General features: G+C 42.3%; 1 protein-coding gene across 1 annotated transcript in view; it reads right to left on the bottom strand.

Moving 5' to 3' along the window:
- The window catches only part of LBR (lamin B receptor), a 40,274-nt gene extending 18,756 nt beyond the window's left edge, over positions 1-21,518 (bottom strand). Inside the window, exons 1-3 of the mRNA XM_032216360.1 lie at positions 21,357-21,518; positions 8,176-8,353; positions 1,356-1,550 (exon numbers count right to left, since the gene is read on the bottom strand). Coding sequence (XP_032072251.1) covers positions 1,356-1,550; positions 8,176-8,340 — 360 coding nt within the window. The 5' untranslated portion in view covers positions 8,341-8,353; positions 21,357-21,518. The remainder of the gene's footprint in view (positions 1-1,355; positions 1,551-8,175; positions 8,354-21,356) is intronic.
- Positions 21,519-23,920: the final 2,402 nt, after the last annotated feature.

The following is a 23,920-nucleotide window of genomic DNA, read 5'->3' as shown; positions in this document are numbered from 1 at the left end:
TTTTTACAAGATTTCTATTTGTTAGAAAATTGCTACATACTTAAATCAAATCTTTATTAGTTACAAAGACCAGTAATGCTAAACATTCTCTAGCCTTATTCTACTTAATGTAGCATTCTAATTTAAATTAGAACATTGGTTTACCATCCTTTTATTGCAACAATGCTTGAAGATTCTTCAGTCAAAAAGCCCTATACTGAAGCATAGTTACTACTGTGCCATATTTTCCTGTACTTCTCATTAATGTCAATAGCAGTTGGACAATGTCTAAATATAATGAAATATAAATACATACTGTGATGTTCAACAACATCTGTACTAAACTCCATCATCTATTTTGATGGACTTTTCAGATACTAGTGAACTGCGACAAATTACTTGAATTTGTGCACAAAAGCCATCATTTCAGAAATGGAACATTCTGGAAAGTTCTGAACTAATCTCTTCTAACCCATGCCAGTCCAGCCATCCCAGGAGTCATTAGGTAGCTTTCATGAATGGGAGGTTCTGTATATCCCAAGTTTTTATTGAATCTTATCATGTATTGCGTCTTTGGTTTAACCAAAGTAGAATGAACAAAATCACATAGAAGTCATCAAAGTAATTTAAGTATCAAATTTTAGTTAACATCGTTTACGACTATTGTTAGTATTCATTAGGTATAACAATAGGTGCAACTGTGGAGCATGGATTGTCTTGTAACAAGCATATGCAACGAAGACTAACAAGGTACAGGAAACTATAAGTTCCTGAAGTAACACCTAACCTTCCTTGGAAAACTACCAAATAATTCTTACCATTGTCACAGATGCATGCTCTGTTCCAATTCATTCCAACCCTTTCATACATTAAATTGAAACGTAAACAAATTACATTTCTAAATATGTTTACCATATTTTCCTTCAAAATAAGTATTTTCAATCAAAAACTACATTATAACATTTGAAAAATACTGAAAGTCAATGTGGTTACAGATTCCAATCTGTATAGGTATTAAGAGCCTATGTTTGAGTAGTGTTTTTTAAGCAATTAAACTTATTTTAAAGGTATCCTTAAAGCTGCATAGCTTTATGACAAATAGATTTTGCCAGCTGACAACAGATTACATTACTATTATCTCCCATATCTTATTATTTCATCTTGAAAAACGTGTACCTAGGTAAAGCTCCTATTTCATTATAATATCTAAGTTTTAGCAACATATAGCAACATAATTAACACAGCTTTTAGATCACATTGATAAACAATTTAATTAAATCTAAAGGAATTCAAAGTAATAGAAAACAAAATATGAATATAGCTTTGTAATACACCCCTCCCTCATCACAAGAGTTAAGAGAGATCAAATCAAATACCAAAGGAGTCAGATTAGGTTCCCCAATATTATTTTCATTTTTTGGTTCTCTGCTTCGGGAAGAAGAACGACGTTTGTGTTTTGCTGGTCGACCAGGTGAACGAGATCTAGAGCCTGATCTAGATCTGCTACCACTCCGTCTTGATGGAGAACCTGAGGAAGAGCTGCTTTTTCTAAATCGAAAAGATGAGACAGACTAGGAAAAAAGGAAAATAAAATTATTTTATTACAGCTTAGTTAGCTAGCAGTAAGTATTGATATCTATATTTTCATTTAAAAGTGGCACATTATTTTAAATCTCAAGTTCCAGAAACATCATCTAAGAGTGAATATAATAAACTGATAGGAAAATGCAACAACTGATTCAGAAAATATAATTTCTAATAACTGTGGCAATATGTGAATAATATATTGATATAAATCTATAAAAATATGTAGGAAATCCATACCTAATCATAACCTTCAAAACTTAATATGAACTGTATTAAAGACTGTTCAGCATCTAAAGGTAACACGGTACTTAACAGGGTTGCTCATTGCTTCCTGTACTGTTTAATTTAGTTTTGAAACGATTAGATACAATTTAAATCATCTTCCGATACAGATGAAGTAAAGGTTGATTCTTAAAATAAAAGATTTTTCCTTTTGCCATTTGATACATTTGTTATGCTTAGTAATTGTACTTCCTCATTACAATTACTAAAGAATGAAATTTAGTCATATAATTTTTAGTCTGGATAAAAAAATATTTGGGGTTAATCTAATTTATTTCCTTTAGGGTCAAATGTCGTAACAAATAATGGTACATACTGTATATACTCGAGTATAAGCCTAGTTTTTCAGCCCACTTTTTGGGCTGAAAAAAGCCGCCTCGGCTTATACTCGAGTCAGTGAAAAATTTGCCCGAAATGGAGGAGAAAAAGGGGCGGGGCCATGCTGCTGGGTGACACTCGTGAATGGCCCAGTGCCCCTGTGAGTTTCCCCTCCCTCTGTGTCAGTTTGCCGCGCAGCGCGCACCGCACCATCCCCCCTCCTCACGTTCTAATGTAATACAGGGCTGTCTTACGATTCCCCTTCCTCCCCCTCCTGCCGCTCTGCAACGATGTCCCACCTCCTCCTTGTTATGGCAAGCAGCCACATAGCGATGTCCCACCTCCTCTGGTACAGTGATCCAATGATAGGAATCACTGTGCCGTGTGTCATAGGAGGCGGGACATCGCTCCCGCGGCTGCACGGGACATCATCATCACAGCGGGACATCAGCATCATGAGGTGAGTGAAGTATTTCATTGAATACACCGCTAGTTTACTGTTTTTCTTTGAAATAAATATTCAAAAACATTATTGGTATCTATTTTTATTTTTGAAATTTACCGGTAGCTGCTGCATTTCCCACCCTAGGCTTATACTCGAGTCAATAACTTTTCCAGTTTTTTGTGGTAAAATTAGGTGCCTCGGCTTATATTCGGGTCGGCCTATACTCGAGTATATACGGTACATAGGATTTGTGAGTTTTACTAATTTTATTCAACATTTAGGGCCCTGATGGCGAACCTATGGCATGCGTTAGGGCACGTGAGCCGTTGCCCTATCAGCTCCAGTGTGCACGAGTGCACTGGCCAGCTGACCGTCCTTCTTTTGAGGCTGTTTTTTTGACCTCCGGGGGCTTCCTTGAAACCTCCAGAGTGCGAAAAACCAGACCTAAGGGCAAACTGGAAGTTCAGGAAAAGACTTCCGGTTTGGTTGCAGGACCATTTTTCGCTCTCTGGAACTTCAGGGAGCTTCCTGAAGCCTCTGAAGAGCTGGGGGGGACTACGTTCGCCCTCCCCAGGCTTCTAGAAAGCCTCTAAAGCCTAGGGAGGGCAAAAAAAATCACACAAAAAGTGGGGGTGGGGTGTCGAATGTGCACATGCGCACTGGGTTGCGCACATAGCATTATGGGTGTGGCACGCCTACGCACGACCCCTCTGCGCACCCCCCGCTTTTGACAGGGGAACCAAAAAAGGTTAGCCATCACTGATTTAGGGATTTATATTCCTAAAATATACTTTCACTTCACCTTCATTTTTTATGAATACTTCAGTCGGTGAACTCGTTCCTCCTATTTTCCCAGCAATAACTTTGTGCGGTGGGTTGAGCTGAGAGAGCATGACTGGCCAAAAATTACCCAGCTGGCTTTAAGATACCTTTGACTTGCTGGGGCATAATAAATATAATTTAAATGAATATAACTTCTAGGATTGTGTATATTTCAGGAGCAATAGCTATCTATGAGGGAGATAGATGGTTACAAAGTTTGATATATAAACAATCTTTATTCCAAAACAATATTTTGGTCAAATTGAGCAGTCCTTCCAATGCCATTTTTTGAATATTATTAGATTTTACATTGAGAAAATTATTGAAAAATACCTGGCTTCTAAATATGAGTATATTGCTGAATTATATACAATTACTTAAAATGTAATTATAGTAAAAAAAAGATGAGTTTTCCATGCTATAATAATACCAAAAAGAATAGTCCTTATGAGATGAAAAAATACTATAATTCTAAAGAATGGATTTCAGAAGATGTGGGATTTAGCAGTTCTGAGAAAATTAGATATTTGGTTAATTAGAAAATATCACATTATCTTTCTCTTTGAAAAAAATTATCAGGAAGTTTAGGGAAACATTGAAAGATTAGGGGGTTTATTATTTTAAAAAAGATTTACAAGATCAGGTGAATCCAGGTTATAATTGTAAAGATTGTTCTGTTCTTATCATGCATGTTATTATGTAACATTTCTCACTTTTGTCTCTGTGTGTGTATGTGTGTGTGTGTGTACAGAAAAGTGTTCGTTTTTATTATACATTATTTTATGTTTGTTTGAAAATGAATTAATAAACAATATATGGCAATTAGAAGAGATAGGAAAATGAATGATAATAATTGATGAATATGCCAATTGTGAAAACAAATTTTTTCAAGGTCAGTTCATCTACTGAAGGAGCATTTTTCATAGTACTTTGTTTTAAAAATTGAGAGTTGGCTTATCTTTAGATGGGCTATTCCGTGTACAATGCAAGTATAATTCAATATAATTGTGAATGTTTATATGTATCAGTATGAATATATTCCATAAGTTCAAATTTTATTTACGTTGCTTAAACAAAGTTTTATATTTTCATACTTCACTATGTGATTCCAATATTTAACAAAGATCTGGTATACATGAATGTACAGTAATCTCTTCATTTAATGAATCCCAATTGAACAGATTTTGGATTTTTTAGACCTATCAGATCTGGATAGCTGTTACATTTGATACAACGTAGCCCTAGTCAGTTGGTTTGTTTAGTCTCCAGGAGATCCTCTAATAGGCCTAATCTATTAGGTTGGGTGACTGTGCTAGCTCTGAAACGCCCAGACTTAGAAATCCCACTTTCATTTGACTCCTTAGCTCTGACCTGTCTTTGGTGCATCAACTTTATCAGCTGCCAGATCAATTTTTTTCCTCATATGCAAAACATGTTTTTTTTAAATCAAACATTCCATTTGTTCTTTTAGAGACATTGAACTTGAAAAGACACCCTTTTCTCCTAGATTTCTCCTAGATATTAAATCTAGGTTTTGCTATACTGAACAGCTAAAATTCTTATATAGAAAAATAGAACTGATTGGAACATTACATTTAATTTCCTTGACGTTGCTAAATAGATTCAAAAGCAAAAATAGCCATAAGGATTTTTCCTAAGTGAAATTCTTTAGTTAGTTCATCAGTTTGTGACACTAATAAGTATACATCAGAGTCTAGTCCATTTGCAGGGGAAAGGTGCTTCAAAACATTGCAAGAATCAAATGCAAAGTCAGAAAACCTATATTTAGTAACAATTACTGGACATCTGCAGGTTTTAAAATGCCTCTGGAAAGCAATGAACTAATCCCCAAATGATGTGCCTCAGATTTACACAGTTAAAACAACTGTACGTTTGTAAACTTTCAGATACAGAGATTAACTCCCATCATATATAACTTTGAACAAATTGATAGAATACAATATTACCTATAGCAGTGATGGCAAACCTTTTTTGGCTGCCATGCCAAAAGCGGGGGGAACACAAGGGGGGCATGCGCCAGCATGCCACACCCATAATTCTATGCGTGCGCACCTAGTGGACGCGCATGCACACTATCAGCAAGGCCCCCCGCTTTTGCCACGGTTTTTTGACCATCCCCACGCTCCAGAGGCTTTCTAGGAACCTGTGGAGGGCCAAAACAGCCTCCCCATTCCGCCCAGATGCCCTGCAGAGGCCTCAGGAGCTTCCCTAAAGCTTCTGGGGGGCAAAAAACAGACCTACATGTAACCTGGAAGTTCAGAAATGGTGACTTCTGGTTTGTCCGTAGGGTCAATTTTTGACCTCCGTAGGGCGAAAAATGGACCTACGGACAAACCGGAAGTCACTTACTGTTTGCTCGTAGGGCCACTTTTTGCTCTCTACAGCAGTGATCCCCAACCCCCGGTCCGCGGACCGGTGCCGGGCCGTGGAGTACCTGGCACCGGGCCGCGCAGCGGCCGGGGGCCATGCAACGGCCGACTCTTCACTCATGCAGCGCCGTCGCCGGAGGGGGGGAGCTGCGCGGAAGCACAGGAGCAAGTGAGGCGAAGAGGAAGAATCCCCCGCTACTACACCACCTCCGCCCCCTCCCCGAGTCAGCCGTCCCCTCAGTGAACGCCTCCGCCTCTTTCTCCTTTCTCGCCTCAGTCGGCTCGCCTGGAAGCGAGGCGAGGAGGGGGCGGACCATGCGCTGGAAGCGGAGCCCTTGGAGGCCGCTCTCTTCTTTTTCCCGCCCGGCCTTGGCTTGTGAGAAGGAACGGCGGGAGAGGTAGAGAGAGAGAGAGAGAGAGAGAACGTCGGGCAGCCGAGGGCGGGGGGGGGGTCTTTTGAGGGGAGATGGGGGTGCGCGATTTTGGCGCCAGATTCAGGCCGCCGCTGCCGCTATTGCAGCGCACGGTGGAAAAGCGGCAGTCTTGCCCACCCCTTCCCTGCCTCCCGCCCGCTCCAGTTGCCGCAGCCAGGGGTGGGGGCTCGGTGCCTGAAGTCTCTTGCCTCTCTTCCAAAATTTCGCCAACGGGCATCGGTGAAGCGCGCTCTTTCTCTTCCTCACAAAACACATTTCCTTTCCCCCCACGCGTAGTTATTGGCGATATGGACTCTTGGAGGCTGCCCTCCCGGGTCGCGTTTCCTTTTTGCAGCCCACGAGAATGCCTGGTTCTGAGCCTCAAAAAACGAGAGTTCTCTTAAGGCTGCAAAAAAGGAATATACTTTGGTCCTTGAAGCGCTTTTCCTGTTATTTGGACATTATATATATACGTACGTACATACGTACGGTATGTATATATGCATGTATGTATATATATGTGTGTGTGTGTGTGTATATATATATATATATATATATATATATATATATATATATATATATATATATATATATATGTCTGTAGTCCATAATATAGTGATGATTTAAAAAAAAATTAGTTGAGCACATGGAATCTTTTTTCTTTTAGTATATTTTGGAGGTGGGGGCCCACTTTGTTATTTAAGATAGTATCTCCTTTTATATATGGTAGTGAAGATACCTAATACTCCCACCCCCTATTTCCCCCACGACAACCTTGTGAGGTGGGGGGGCTTAGATAGAGTGAATGGGCTTAATACTGTATTCTTTTTACATTGCTATCCTCTGGCTTATTTAATTTTGCCCTTGCTCTTTTTATCTTTGACCTTGATTAATTCAGCTGTTTATTCCTTAAAATCTACATACAAAATGGAAGGTGGGATATGATTCAGGTGTTGAATTGGGAAGGTGGATTTAAAAAGTATGTTTGTATTCCCCCATTTTCGCCCCCCGACCCCTGCGCGCGCTCAGCGGGCCACGGTAAAATTATCAAAGGCTGACTGGTCCGCGGCGATAAAAAGGTTGGGGACCACTGCTCTACAGCATTCAGGGAAGCCTCCTGAAGGTCCCTGAAGGCTCCAGAGGACAAAAATCAGCCCTACAGACAAACCGGAAGTCACCATTCCCAAACTTCCGGGTTCCCCGTAGGTCCATTTTTTGTCCTCCGGAGCCTTCAGGAGGCTTCCCTGAAGGCTCCGAAGGATGAAAGGGGCCGTTTTTCACCCGCCGGAGCCTTCAGGGAAGCCTTCTGAAGGCTCCGGAGGGCAAAAAATGGTCCTATGAGCAAACCGGAAGTCCGCTTTGGAGGCTTCAGGGAAGACGCTGGAGGGTGAAAAATGGCCTCAAAATAAGGCCAAAGTCAGCTGGCCAGCTGACAGGTCAGCGCTTTGCATGCCCTGAAGAATGGCTCTGCGTGCCATAGATTTGCCATCACAGATCTATAGAATCAGAACTTGCCCACACTTTGCTTCACAAAAAAGAAACACTTTTAATATCATGATACTTTAAAGAAATAATGCTTCCCAGAAGAATGTATATGTGGTTAGTATTAGTAGGAGAAATTCTGATGAGTTTAAACTTGGACAGAAGGCAGACAGCAGGCAACAATCACAGAAGCTTGCTCACTACGACTCTTCTTTCCCTGCTCATAGGGCCATAAGTACCAACTGCTTTGTTGGACTGATTCTAGAAATTTGTCAATATTTATTGTATTTTATAATTTGTAAGCTGCTTTAGGGGCATAATCATAAAACAGGGAAAGATAATAAACAAAATAAAACTTAATTTTGGGAAATGTATGCAAAACTGTTTATCATTGACAAAAGCTTCACAAGAAAGCTAACCAAACTTTATATATTTACTGATTCCAAAGGTTGCTTACCCTCATATCATTTTCTTTCAGATTAAGTTCAGTTCCATCTTCATATTTAACTGTATAAAGATGTGTATGTTCATTATAGCTGATTACTTTTACTTCATAGTATAACACACTTCCAGGCCATCTACCCATTACCACTTCTTCATCTGCAAACTTTCTCCTGGGCATTTTTCAACCAATTCTAAAAAGAAAAAAAAGGATATGTGTGCATGGAGTAATAAATTAAATTTCTGTTTTAAAAACTGTGGACATTCAAGTTCTATCTTAACTTCTGTTTGGTAGATTGGAAAAATAAAGTTACATTTTGAACAGTAACACATAAAAATCAAGCAAATAAATCAGTATTCCCTCCGGTTGAATGAGGGGAACGAAACAGATGCATGGATAATGGTCAGATTAACTAGTAAAGTGTAGAGCAGTTAAAGGATTGGATGTGGATTCCATTGTTCCTACTTCAAGTAAATATTTGAAATTATGAAATTAAACACAATGTACACACGGTGATTTATATAATAACCTGAAACAGAAATTACAGACTCCATTTGATTACGTTACATTTTATTAAAAAATCATAGCAATTCAAAACATACACTAAACTCATCACCATCAATCTTTGTTTCAGTTGTTGACTAAGATTACAATCATCCTAGGAATAAAAATTTAAGGTAATTAACAAAGTAATAGCAAAGTTATAGAGACTAACAAAATTCTGTAAACATCATTTCAGAAAAATTACTAATTATTGATAATAAAACTATAAAGACTAAGATATAGCAATGTAGTACAATAAAACAGCAACATATCATAATTTAGAACAAAAAATTCATCAGATCAAGCAATCTACCCCAGGGATTCCATCCCAACCCCTAGGCCGCAGGCCATTCAAAACCAAGGTACAACAGCGGTGGGGAGCATGTGTACACATGCAGCCCTACTCACATGAGCACTCACAAATGAAGCTCTATGTCCGCGCGCATGCCTGCCCCTTGTTCAAAACCATTCCCTCCTTCCCAAAGCCTCCAATCAAGAAAGGTTGGGGAACTCTGATGTGAACTATATGTTGTAATAAACTAATAATTTACATTACTTCCACTATATAGTCAGTGTGTTTCAAGATCAAGCACTAAACTTTGGATTGAAAGAAATGGTAGACCTCCCTAGTGAAATATTTTTAATATCTTAAATTGATTTTTCCAGGCACAGTTAATATTAAGTGTACCATTCAAATGAACACACATTATAATTACCAATAACACACAGGAAAAAGTCAGTTTGGTGTAGTGGTTAAGGTATCATGCTAAAAACCAGAGGGTTATGAGTTCCAGTTCTGTCTTAGGCCCGAAGCCAGCTCAATGACCTTGGGACAATCACTTTCTCTCAGCCCTAGAAAGGTGGTAATGGCAAACCACTTCCAAAAAATCTTGCCAAAAAACTGCAGGGTTTAGTCCAGGCAGTCAAAAATCAAAAACTGATTTGAAGAGAGAAATATATGTATTTCCTATCTGAAGGAATAAAGGTGAACTTACAAATTCTATAATTAAACTCAAATTAGACTGCAATCTCAAATTTACTTTAAAGATTTTTTAAGCTGAAATAATTAGTCAGTTGTTATATGGTTTAGATTTATATATATGGGAGTGACAAAAGTTCTAAAACAGCTCTTAACATCTGTCAAAGCAGATATTTATAATAATATTGTATTCCATATGAGCATGCCCGCCCTTAGATAATTAATAAAAGATCACTATTCTTCCTGCCTGACAAATATGACTTAATGACAGGTATTAGACAGCCTCCCTAATCACACTAAATGCTTTGCCCTTCAAGTTACTTAAAGGAAAATACCATGACATTCCCAAAATAAAGCACATATGTCCTCATAGATTAGACTTTGCAGAAATAATGGACAGGTAGTATTCCATTGAGCTATGTATGCAGGTCTTCAAATTAATTTAATATAACTATAGGTTGTTATGTAACTCATGTTAGAGACAGCATATGTACATTTATTACGGAATTATCAGTTCCATATGTATGAAATAAAATTGCAAAATTTTGTTCAATCAGTATTTATAGTGAAATGGATAGAATTTCATATCGCCAAGAATTTTTGTATTTTAATAATGTAGAGCTATCTAGTTTCAATGGACAGAATCTTATCCCTTAATAGCTTTGCAAATGACTTATTTTCAGAATGTACTGCAAAAAATATTCATGACTCCTCAGCTTGATAGGAGTGATTTTTAAAAGACCTTTTTATTATGCTCCATGTAAGTCACTTTTTTATTATCACAGCCAATTGGCCACGCCTCTGGTCTCCTCTCCTTTGACTTCAGTTTTAATGCAGTATGCGCGCCGGAGATCCTGAAAACAAGTCACAAAGGAGACACCTCCACCCCACAATACTGTCTATCTAACCTAGGGTGGGAACTGGCCCATCCTGCAAAGACCTCTTAAAATAACAGTTCAGGTAAGACCAACTGTCATTTTCCAGAATGAGTTTGCAGGATGGTCCAGAGATGGGACATACCCAAGTTTCGTCCCAAGGGCAGGACCCTGCGGCCGAACACCGCATCGGAAGATGCGAAGGCATCCAGCCTGTAGTGCTGGATGAAGGGCGACGGGGATGCCTAAGTCGCTGCCCTGCAGATGTCTTCTATAGAGGTCTGGGAGACTAAGGCCGCCAAGGTGGCCGCACTCCTAGTGGAGTGGGCCGTGATGCCAGCCAGAACCGGCAAGTTCTGTGCCTCGTAGGTGAGGGCAATGGCCAGACAGATCCACCGGCTAATGGTGGACGGGGAGACCCTCTTCCCTAGTGACGAGGGTTGGAATGACACAAACAGAGCCTCAGACCTACGAAACTCTGCCGTCTGCCTTAGGTAAATCTGTAAGGCCCTTCTTACATCTAAACGGTGCCAACTGTGCTCCCACTCCCTGGTCGGGTCTGGGCAGAAATCCAGAAGAACCACCTCCTGCGCCCGGTGGAAGACTGTGTTCACCTTTGGAAGGAAAGCCGAGTCCAGGCATAGCACTACCCTGTTATTGTGAAATGTGCATAGATCCTCCCTGGTGGAGAGAGCCCCCAGCTCCGAGAGTCGCCTAGCCGAGGTGATAGCCACCAGGAACACAGCCTTACAAGTGAGGAGCTTCCGGCTAACCGTCCGGAGTGGTTCAAAAGGCTCAGCCATAAGGGCCCGTAGCACCATGGGAAGGTACCACGTAGGAAACCTGTGGACTGGTGGTGGACAAAGGTAAGACGCCCCCTTGAGGAACCTCTTAACTAAGAGCAAATGAGGTAGCGGAGTGGACCCCTCCCCAGGTAGCACCGTGGCCAGTGCTGCCAACTATCTCCTAACCATGGGTAGGGACAGCCCCTTGTCCAGACCCTCCTGGAGGAAATCTAGGACTTGAGGGACCGTGGCCCTGGAGGGGGTCACGTGGGCGGCCTGGCACCAGGAGACAAACATTTCCCAAGTGGAATCGTAAATCCTGTTGGTTGACTGTCTGCGGGAGGCCTCGATGGTTCTGATCACCTTTTGGGACAGGAGGGCGCCTCTCAGGCACTTCCGCTCAATCTTCACACGGCCAGTTGGAGCCACTGTGGATCTGGATGGACCAACTTCCCCTGTAGCAATCTCACCTCCCCCCCGGGGAATCCTCCACGGTCTCCCTGCCGACAGACTCAGCAGGTCCGCGAACCAAGCCTTCTTGGGCCAGTAGGGGGCCACTAGGATTACTTCGGCCTGCTCTCTGATTACCTTCCGACTACCCCAGGAAGGAGAGGTGGGGGGGAAAGCGTACAACAGCCCGACCGGCCACCTGGAGTAAAGGGCGTTGACCCCCTCTGTTCCCCGAGCTGGTAGCCAAGAGAAGAACCGTGGCAGCTAGGCGTTGGACGGAGTGGCGAACAGGTCCACCACCGGTCTCCCGAACCTCTGACAGATCCTCTGGACTCCACTATCCGTTGTCTACCGTCTCAGCCAGTCCGCCTGATGGTTGTCGACGCTGGTGATGTGTTCCACTCGGATGGAGCGCTGGTATTTCTCTGCCCAGTATCCCAGCGACATCACCTTGGTGTGCAACGCCCTGGATTGTGTGCCCCCCTGTCGATTGATGTGCGCCTTTGCGAGGAGGTGATGACCTTCTACTGAGATTTGGAACCGTCATAGGGCAAGGTGGACTGCCCGAAGTTCCAGCCAATTTATGTTGTGTTGAAGGTCGTTCTTTGACCACCAGCCCTGTGCCAGCTGGGAGCCTAGGGTCACTACCACCCCAACCGAACAGGCTGGCATCTGTTCTCAGTATGAGGCGCTCTTGTTCCCAGAATTCGCAGCCCTTGAGCAAAGCTGGGGACATCCACCACTTGATGTCGAGACATCAGCACCTGTGGCGTCGCTGGTACCTTGAACATCGAGTTGCTGGAATTGGTCCTCTGATATGGCAGCAGCCTCCATTGGAGCGTCCTTGCATGTAGTCGCGCCAACGGGACCATTTTGATGCATGAGATGAACTTTCCCAGCAAGCTGGAAAGAAGGGCTACAGAAACACAACGATCCTTCCGGATCTGGTTAATTAACTTCAACAAGTTGGATCTGCAGTCCGGGGAAAGAAACACTCGACCCAACCGGAATCAATCACCGCCCTCAGGTGTAGGATTCGGGTGGATGGGGAGAGAGTACTCTTCTCGAAATTAATCAAGAACCCTAAACCCTGGAGGGCGGGGCCAACGCTGTGACGAGATGACGTGCAATCTCAAAGCTCTAAGATCGCAGTTGACATTTTTATTACTGGGGGATCCCAACGGACCTAAATCATCCCGAAGAGATGGTGAATAGGAAAATTACGTCTTGCTGATCTCAGGGATATCACAAAATCTCCGAAAGAAGCAAGAAAAGGTCTTCGAGACGGTAATAAAAATTCCAGTCTTTTGTCAAGACTGAAAAAGTCAGGGCGGCCTCAGAACGGAACGATGTGAAAGAGAAAGTGTTTCCAGCTGGTGAAAAACTTTTGTTTAAAAAAAATACGGACTGCCTATAAAACCTAAAAACCAACTTAAATCAAAGAATAGAAGAACTTAGAAGCAAATTTTATCTTTGTAATGGTTCTGGACAGTGGTTATCTTACTTTTTAAATGCTATTTACATGGATTGAATCTAAGCAAACCTTTTTCAAATGGATGGATTAAACTTTCTTCTAACATTTCTTTGTGACTTTCTGCAAGATTGATTGTTTTAACTTCGACATTGCAAGGTTTTACTGCCTGGCTGTTTGGCTTAAGATCTGATAAGATTCCATAGCTGTCCCTTTGAAGTTTGTTTTCACTTACAGAGAGCTTGTGAATGTATGTTTTAATCTTGCTGACTGTCTAAGAAAAAAACAACTGCGTATGAATATGGCATCCGCAGTTTTTGAATTTGCAAGGAATACTTTTAGAACTGCAAAAATTATTAAATACAGAGGAAATAATTGAGAGAAGATTGGAATATTTGGAGCATTTAACAATAAAATATGATGAAAAAACTGAGGAGATTGAAATTCAAAAAACTGAAATGGAAGACGAATATAAAGAGATTAAACCTGTTGATATTCATGGCAATTGGTTTATTTCTGAAAAAAGAAAGAATGGAATATTGAAAGAGGAATTAAATGGAGAGAAAATTTATTTCAAAGGACAGGACATAGAAGAAAACATTAAAGAATCTATGGACTATGAAATACTATTTGCAAAATATTTGATAACACTGCTGATAATTAAAGACAAGCTGAACAAGGAAACAGAAAGAGGGTGTCAAGACTACATGAGAGATATTACAAGCAAGGAGTTGCTAAGAGGAGTTCACACAGATTTGATCAAGAGGATGTTTGGAGGACTGGATCCACAAATGGCAGAAGACATTAGATTGTTTTGCTATTGGAAAGATACAGGTTGATAGATGGAAGAGTATAATTTAAAACTAGCTAAGCTCAATTAAATTTAGTGACAATAGGTATAGTTAAATAAAATAATTGATAATGATAGTAATGTATACAATGTCTAGTGTTATGATAAGTAATAATTGGATATGAATATTTAATGTTACTCGTGAAGGGAAGGCTAGAAATATTTTTGGACTATATATAAAGGTTATTAATAACAATAACAATAAAAAGAACAAAATTAGACACAGCTAAGTTTTAATTATTGGGGGGGAAATGTTATGATATAGAATATAGTTAAATAAAGAAAGGATGATGATAATAAATTATATACATGTATGGGTATAAGGGAATTGGATGTAAATGGTAAACAGGGATTTGGAAAGGAGGATTAGAAAATTTTGGTATTAAATATGGATGTTTGGCTAGAATAGGATATGAGGATTTAATGTTAATGGAGGATTTTATAAATAAGTAAATGAAATGCCAGTATGTGGTTATGTGTTAAATCTTGGTATATTTTATGATGGACGTTTAAATAATCATAGTCAAATAAAAGTGGAGGTATGATGATGGTAATATAATAAATATCCGAGTTAAGATATTAGAGTTAATATGAATATATTTGATGATGGTGGAAGAGATGCACAAAAGCCTTTTGTAACCAACTGATACTCTTTCTACAGTATGTAAAGAAGGAGGATTTGTATGTTTGTTTTGAAAATAAATATATATATAAAACAAGAACCCTAAGCCCTGGAGGGTGTCAATGTCCTGCTGAAGGTCTGACCTAGTCTGAGCAGGAGACGCCTCCCCTGGACAAGGATGTCATCCAGGTAGCAGAAAAGCCTGATGGGAATCTCCCTCAGATGGGCGGCCGCTACCGCTAACACCTTGGTAAAAGTCCTGGGGGCCGAAGCCAATTCAAACAGTAGAGCCCTGTACTGGTAGTGAAGCCCTAAGAAGGAGAAACGGAGAAAACGCCTATGCTCGGGGAGGATGGGGATGTGCAGGTAGACCTCCGTGAGATCAATGGATGCCATGTAGTCCCCCTCCCGGATCCCTGCCAGAATGGACTTAAGGGAAGCCATCTTAAAACGTCTATACACTAAGAATTGGTTTGGAGCTTTAGGTCTAAAATGGATCGACATCCCCCTGATAATTTTAGCACTAGGAACAGGTTTGAATAAAACCCCTTGCCCGCCTAGTCCTCAGGGACTCTCTCTATGGCTGCAATGTCAAGCAGGTGCTGGATGGCCTGTCACATCTGCTTGCGCTTGTCAACGTTCTTGGCCGGGGGGAACACACGGAAACAAATGGGGGGAAGGGAAAGGAATTCCAGGCGGAGACCATGGGTCACTGTACTGAGGACCCAGGCATCCATGGCTAGCTCTGCCCAGGCGTCTGCAAACAGTGCTAGGCGGCTACCAATGGGTGGGGTTGCAGGTGACCTACTTGCCCCGGTGGAAGGGGCGACCACCATCTCCTCGAAAGGGTCATTTACCTTGAGGCTGGAAGTGGGCTCTGTCCCTATAGAATCCCCTGTCGGATGGCCTATCTGCCCCCCCCCCGGGTACCTGCTCTGGTGGGTGTCCTGTTCCTGTGGTTGCTGTGCTAATCTGCAATAATAGGGCATGGACCTCTGCTCCATTTTCTTGGTCGATGTTGGAAGCGCCTTCTTCTTGTTCTTATCCTCCACCAGCATGAGGTCAAGGGAAGTCCCGAAGAGGGAACCCCCCCCCCGTGTAGGCAGCTGTCGCTAGTTGCCACTTCGCCTTGTTGTCCGCCTGCCAGCCACGGAGTCACAGGAGGTGACGCGACGCGATGGACGATGCCATAGCCCTGGAAGCAAACTTCATGTCATTTAAAGTAGCTTCAGCTGAGAACTGAGCAACCGCCACTAACTTGTTGATGTCCTGGTGTAGGCGTACATCCTCCGGTGGAATGTGTGCCTGAATCGGCTCCATCCAAAGGATGGCTGTACAGTTGAAAAACAAGGCAGAGGCCGCCGCCTTAATGGCCCAAGCCGACAACTGGAAGGTCTTCCTGAGGATCATCTTAGCCTTCCTGTCCTCTGCCTTCAGGTTGTCTGCCACATCCTTGGGTACCAGCGATGCTGGGGCAGCCAAGGCCACCACCAACGGATCCACAGAGGGCATCTGCAATGCTTGGGAGAAATCTGGTTCAATGTTATAGAACCATCTGTCATTGCTGCCTGGGGTGGGGAAAGCCCCAGGTGTCTCCCACTATCTCTTAACTACTTCCAGGACAAGGTCAGTAGCAGGAATCTTCTCCTTAACCTCTTTGGGCTTGGAATAGACTGTGCCCTTGGGCTTCCTTGCTGGCTCACCTGCCTTGGTCCCCTCGCCCCCCCCTCAGCTGGGCAGTGGCACACGCCTTGCATAGGAGGGACCGGAACAAGTTAGGAGGGAACAATCCCGTGAAGGCTAGAGGTTCAGGCTCCAGTTCCTCCTCATTCTGAGAGAAATCCGGGTCACGCTGCTCCTTGTCCCCCAGGACAGACCGCTCACTTGCCAAGGATGGGGACCGGTGGAGGGGGGAAGGACTGGCTGGGAAGGGCCCCGTGGCTGGGCTGATGAAGAGCTGGGGATTGTGACCTCACCCTGAGAGGCAGAGCAAGGTCCCTGGCGCTGCATGCTTGCAGGCACCCCAGATGCAATGGCTCTTTCAATGAGGTTCTGAAGACCCACAGGCAGGTCCTCCATATCCAAGGAGTGCCAGCTGGATGCCCAGGCACCTGACTATGGCTGAGGGTAGGTGCCAGGGTTGGCCTGGATGGATCTCTACCTCCCAGCTGAGACTCTAGGGATAGAAACCCAGGCTGGATATCTACCTGGTCAAAATCCTCCATGGAAAGGGGAGGGGAATGGGCAACCCTCCCCCCACTGCACTCCCTTAAGGAATCTAGTGACCTAGGGGGAGAATCCTGTCTGGAAGGGCCTCCTAGGGGTGACCTGGACCTGGAGGGGGGGGACTGATCTTGCCCTGCAGAGCCCTCATCCTCTCTGCCCTGGAGAAAGTTCTCACCAAGGCCCTGTGGGCCCTGTGCCTCCTAGCTTCATCTCTTTGGCTGGCACGGGAAGGCCAAGTGTCAGCCAAGGCTTTAAGCCTCCTGGAAGAGGCAGTGGGACGCTGCCTGGTGGAAGTCCCCTCCTCAGGAGACATGGAGGGGAAGGGGATCTACCCACCATCACGCAACTACTTACAAACACTCCTCGTGCTTCCTGCGATTCGCTCCTCACCCCCACCTCTGTAGCTAGAATGGCAAGGTCCTCACTCCTTTCATCACATGCCCTGAATTTTAAAACACCGGCGGGGCACATTTCGGGGTTGCTGCGGCTTCTCAGGGAGTTTGCTGCTGACGCGCTGCTTCCCAGCTGCCTCTGCCGCCCCTCAGGCTTCCGCGGCCCACACACTCTTCTGCGCCCTTGCAGCGAGGCAAGCTCTCCTTTTAGGATTCTGGGCTGACAGGCTGGAAACCAGAGCCCTTTAGCCCCCATTGGCACTGATCTGCCCTCTCAGGGCTCCACGTGGTCACCGGCCAAAATGTCCACCGGGACAGCGACCCAGCCACAGGAGCCTCCCAGCCTTGAGATTTAACCCTTGAGTAGCTGGAAAAAGCCACAGCTATCGGCAGGGACTTACTGGGAGATGAAGGAAGGGTCATCTTGTGAGAAAAAAGCAAGCTGAGTCGAGGATGGTCCAGAAAAGTTGAATCAGATCAGGAGTCAAGAATTTACAACCTCTCTTTGACCAGACTGGATTGAAACTGGAGTCAGAGGAGAGGAGCCCAGAGGCGTGGCTTCAGTTTCAACCCAGTCTCGAGGCCAATTGGCTGTGATAATACCATCTCTGGACCATCCTGCAAACTCACTTTGGGAAAAAGGCCTGTTGGGACTAAAGGCATCTACATGTACATAAGCAGTGGGGTACCACAAGAGTACTTAGGCCTAGTACTCTTCAATATCTTAATAAATGACATAGATGAGAGAATAGAAGGGGAACTCATCAAATTTGCAGACAACACTAAGCTGGCAGGAATTGCCAACATCCCAGACGACAAGCTCAGGATCCAAAAAGATCTTGATAGACTTGAACAATAGGCCCTATCCAACAACATGAATTTAATGTGGAGAAAAGCAAGATTTTATACCTAGGCAGGAAAAACCAAGGGTACAAATACAGATGAGGAGAAACCTGATTCAAAAACAACTGTGACTGTAACTGTGAGATGTCTATGGAGATTCTCAGTCATCCAAAGGTGCTTTTTAAAGAGGCAACTGGACTTTCTGGTTTTTCTTTTAAAATGTTTCGCTTCTCCTCCAAGAAGCTTCTTCAGCTCTGGAAAAGCTTCTTGGGTGACAAGCAAAATGTCTTGAAAGAAAAATCAGAAAGTCCAGTTGTCTCTTGAAAAAGCACCTTTTGGAGTAACTGTAAGAGGGACCTTGGAGTCCTAGTGAACGATCACCTAACACGAGCCAGCGGTGCGCGGCAGCAGTCAAAAAAGCTAATACAACTCTTAATTGTATAAACTGAGGCATAGAAATCACATGAAGTATTAGTACCATTTTATAAATCCTTAGTAAAACCAACCTGGAATACTGCATCCGGTTTTTGTTATCACATTACAAAAAAAAAGATGTTGAGACTTTAGAAAAAGTACAAAGAAGAGCAATTAAGATGATTAAGGGCCTAGAAACAAAAACATTGCAGGATTTGGGGATGGCCAGTCTAGAGAAAAGAAGGACTAGAGGTAACATGATAGCAGTATTCCAGTATTTGAAGGGCTGCCACAAGAGGGAGTCAATATATTTTCCAAAGCACCAGAAGGCAAGACAAGAAACAATGGATGGAAACTAATCACAGAGAGAAGCAACCTGAATTAAGGAGAAACTTCCTAACAGTGAGGACAATTAACCAATGGAACAGCTTGCCTTCAGGAGTTCTAGGTGCTTCATCATTGAAGGTTTTTTTAAAAAAAGATTGGACAGCCACCTAACTGAAAAGGTACAGCGTCTCCTGCTTGAGCAGGGGGTTGGACTAGAAGACCTGCAAGGTCCCTTCCAGTTCTATTCTGATTGATTGATTGATTGAAGGTGCATGAAGTGGTGCATGGGATGTCTTGGGAGGACCCAGAACCTGCAGACCTAGGCCTGTACTAGGCCTTCAACGGCCTCCCCCACCCAGAAGGCACTCCATGCTCTGCACATTCATTTAACATTTCATTGGGAAGAGCAGGGATGGGGGTGTCATTGGGTGACACATTTTACCTAATGACTGCTGCGACATGTGACCATAATGGGCAGGCTTCATTCTGTCCGTATCTCAAGGACTATCTGTACTCTGTTCATGTTATATATTCTTACACTTGGTATGAATTTAAGAGCATCTAGAAAGCATCACTTAGCTATCATTATCAAGACTTAGCCATTTCTTAAGAGTAAATTCTCAACTATCCTGTGATAGTTCTTCAATGTTATAAAATAAATTATGCATTTTGATTGATATACCTTTTGTATCCTTTTTCTAAGCAGATTAGAACGGAGGAGAAATTTCCTGACAGTTAGAACAATTAATCAGTGGAACAGCTTGCCTCCAGAAGTTGTGAATGCCCCAACACTGCAAGTCTTTAAGAAGATGTTGGATAGCCATTTGTCTGAAACAATAGAGGGCTTCCTGCCTAGGCAGTGCGTTGGACTAGAAGACCTCCAAGGTCCCTTCCAACTCTGCTATTGTATTGTATTGCATATTCATCATCACTATTCTGTTTTATTCTTGAGTCTCTGAATAGTCTATTCACTTTTTTTGTATCTTTTTGACTTGTTACCACAGTTTTACCTGACAGAATAACTTTCTCCACCAAATGGCATTTATTTTAAATTTTATTTTTTCCCAAAATCATTTTTGGTATTTTTATAATCAGCATTCATTGGAAAGTAAACTGCAACTATTGATAGCCTATGGATATTTATTTTCATATGCACCCAATAATATTCTACATGACACCAGTTCATATTTTAGCCTTAATTAAAGCTACATCTTTACTTCTGTACAGGTGTCAATTCCTTAAGATAAGGTATTATGTCCTTCCTCTTTTTCTTAATTTCACAACATATTTGTGTTCAGTGACACAAAGTATCTATTTTTGTTATAATTTGATATATTCATTCAGACACAAAATACTTCTTATAATTTGATACATTATTTCACACTTTTCTTACAGAATGGCCCAAATCCTTATTATATTCAGCCCAAATTTTAGTTAAGAGCATTGCAAAACAATAACTGAAACCTAAGTTATGTTTACATCTATGCCATATTCAACGAACTTAAGTGACTTTCCTAGTTGTGATGTCCAATTATAAATTATCTCCACCTAGTTTTCAGTTTATTTTTGTGCCACTTCACACTCTTTGGAAATACCTTTTTTATTATAAAAATGTTTTATTTGATTTTATTGTAATTAAGTCACTTTGAAAAATGTGTTCGTTCAGATGTATTTGTTCCATGTTATTCACTGTACTAGAATGTATTAACTAATACCGATCAAAGTTAAAAATTGCAATAAAACTTCTACCATTCTACTATTTTTATCTTTCAGAAGCCGTTCTGACAAACTCTTCAGAATCTTAAGGTTGATTGTTTGAAATAGGAACTTGTAAAAGGTTGTCTTTTATTTGCTCCTCATTTGAAGCAATAAAAACTATCTGAAGGTATTGCAATACATACGACGCAATAAAACACATTCACATTTCAAGGACACGTGCGAACCCAAGCATATTAATTTCGAAATGAGTATAATCTTTGGTGGAATTATCCTCCCTAGTTACTTTACACTATTGCATTACAAGTCCCGCACCTCTTCGCGCCTCTGAAGGGAAGCGATAATATAGAAAATACGTCTCCTTACAACGAGCTCGGCGGCGCCCCCTCGCGGCCCCCACTGGAACCATTCTAAGGTTTCGTTCAAAAACGCTCGCTCACTTGAACTTCCAGGATTCAATTCGAGCGAAAACTAACGTCAGCGGGCGTGAAACTCCTGGAAGGAGGGAGAAGAGCGACACTCAACGAGAAAAGAGCCCAAAGACGACTACATGAAGTCCGCCGAGGCCTAAGAAAATGGAGAAGGGGGAAAAGAAGGGAACCGCAAGAGGCAAAGGAGGCGGCGACCGCCCGGTGCCCTCCCACCTTGGGAAAGGCGCTTGAAGGGGTGTGTCCCGGCCCGCATAATATGTACGCGCCCTCACCTGGCGGCTACTAGCCTCCCTGGTAGTTGGATACTGAGAGCGGGAGTCCTCGGAGACAAAAAGGGAGCGTAGAGCTCAACCGCGAGGCGAACTAACCGCTTTTAGCGGCGGTTGCAGGCGGGAGGACACGGCGACGTTCCAAACCCCTCCCTCCTGTCCTGCTGGGAGGCGCGAAGGCCGAGGCGCCAACCGCCGCCATTGGCCAAGGCAAAGCATTTGAATCGCTCTTAGTGCCCACTGATTGGCTGCAAGTCGGTGGCGCGTTCCTCCCTCTCATCCCTCCGACTTTCACACCAAGTTCTGCCTCCGGTTTACCCAATGACGTCGTTCACTCGAGAGAAATAAAAAAGGGAAGCCTCCGTGAATGAAGGCGTCCGAGCGCGTTAAAAACAATAGCGAGTCCCCTTGTTTCGGTCGCCGCTGATCCGAAGACATGCAGGAATCACGGAGGATCAGAGTACAAGCTGAGAGTAGATACGGTGAAGGTTCCGCTTTTTACTCTCGGAATGTATTCAACCGAAAACCAAATAGAAGAATGTGTGATTGCAGAAACTGATTTATTGAAGAGGTGTTTTTGCGGGTAGGCAGACAGTCGTGATTAATTCTGAAAATATTGTAAAGCAAGTCCTTTGTGGGATGCATGAATGCCATTGGGACACATGCGAACACAACCACTGTGACTTTATCAATCGTGATTTTTGAAACCTGATGTGTTTTATTTAAATGCCGCCATAGATTAGAATGAGACCCGTTTGGTGTAGGGATTAAGGCATTACGTTAGAAACCTGGAGACTGACCCAAAGCCAGCGGGTGAGTTTGGACCTGTTTCCATACTCTCAGCCATAGGAGACCAACAGTTTCTAAAACACTTTGCCAAGAAAACTGCAGTACTTGTCCAGGCAACCGTCAGTACTAACTTGAACTTAAAACAAAACAAAATCCGAATCTTCCTTCTGAAACTGTTTCATACTAAGCACAATTGAAAACTATACAACCTAATGGAAAAAAAAATACCGGCCCAAAATTTAGATCAACAAATATGCAATAGTTGCAATAGTCATAACTGATCTTTCAAAAGCTGTTGAAGACCAAACTGTTTCAGAGAGCCTTCTGATTTGCTGTTGCCATCTTTATGGTCCTTTTTAGCATGATTATTTAAAAGTACTTTGTGTAAGTTTTCAAGAGTCTTTGAGTTGCCTAAGAAATGTTTAATAAATAAACAAATCAGGACTAGACAAGAGTCTATGCTGGGTGTATGATGTCTTTATTCTTCTGTGTACAGAAAGCAACAGGAGTAGCAGCTAAACCTTTTAGCAACAGGGATGAGTTAATATCCTCTATGCAGACCTGTCAAGCTGGCGGCCCACAGGCCAGATATGTCACATACAGGCCATGCCCACCCTGGCTCTGCAAAGGAAAAAAACATCACAATACCTCAGGATCCGTCCTGTGACAAGATCAAGTTTGACCCCTGTGCCAGTCTATAGTATCTCACACGTCCAATCATTCAGCAGAGGATGCCCAGAGAATGCAGAATGAATAGTTGGGAGGTTTCCACTGCTGCCCCAGGCAATTGCTTGCTGAAGCAATGCTTCACTTTGGCCCAAGAACAAGTTTAACTTAATTTGTGACTCCACAAATTATTTGTATGTATTGCAGAATTACTGTGTTGACAATAGAAAGCTTAGAAGGGAAGCCTGTTTGCTTACATATTTTATAGTTTTCAGGAGCATCTGCACTGGCATGAGTTTCTACATGTTTTCAATAAAAAGTATAGCAGGTCAACTTCTGGTTAGAGCAACTTTACCTCAGCAATCTCTGGAATTTCATTTCTTAATAAACTTGAACTAAACCAGCAAAGCAAACAAAGACAATATTTGTTTATAGATGTTATTGCATTTTTGTGAATTTAGGAGGGATGGAAATAATCATATTTGAACTCATCCAAAAACATTCTTGACTAACAAGATACAAAGATATTTTTCATGTATTTGTAAGAAAAATAGTTTGGCATAAAATTATCCCCTAAACTCAGCTGAAGATTTTACCTAGCCTGGCAACAAAATGTTCAGAAACCAACCACAAGCCCTCATGCTACACCAGAGCGACAGATATTCATCACTATTGCAAATAAAATTATTGCAAAAGAAATGTAACAGTGTATTTAAACATCTTGGATATTCTACTTTCAAGTTCTCTCACATGTTCTGGTAGTAGAAAATTTGATTTTTATATTCCAAGGAAACATCCATAAGAATATGGAATATAGAAATAATCAGTTTCAGCAGAATGACAAAAGAAATGATGTAATGCAATCTCTGTCCTTATGTACATATATGCAATGCCTTGATGCCCATATATATTGAAATAGATCACGTGACCATGGGGATGTTGCAATGGTCGTAAGTTTGAAAAGTGGTCATAAGTCACTTTTTTCAGTGGCTTTGTAACTTCAAACAATCACTAAATGAACTATTGTAAGTTGAGGATTACCTTTATATCTCACCTCTGGTTATTCTTGAATTACTGGTAAAATACAGTTTGCTACAATTTTAGTATTTTGC

This window comes from Thamnophis elegans, chromosome 4 (assembly GCF_009769535.1).
Source record: "Thamnophis elegans isolate rThaEle1 chromosome 4, rThaEle1.pri, whole genome shotgun sequence".
Lineage (NCBI taxonomy): Eukaryota > Metazoa > Chordata > Lepidosauria > Squamata > Colubridae > Thamnophis > Thamnophis elegans.
Note: the sequence above shows the minus strand (reverse complement) of the source record. Positions and strands in the feature narration are given on the sequence as shown.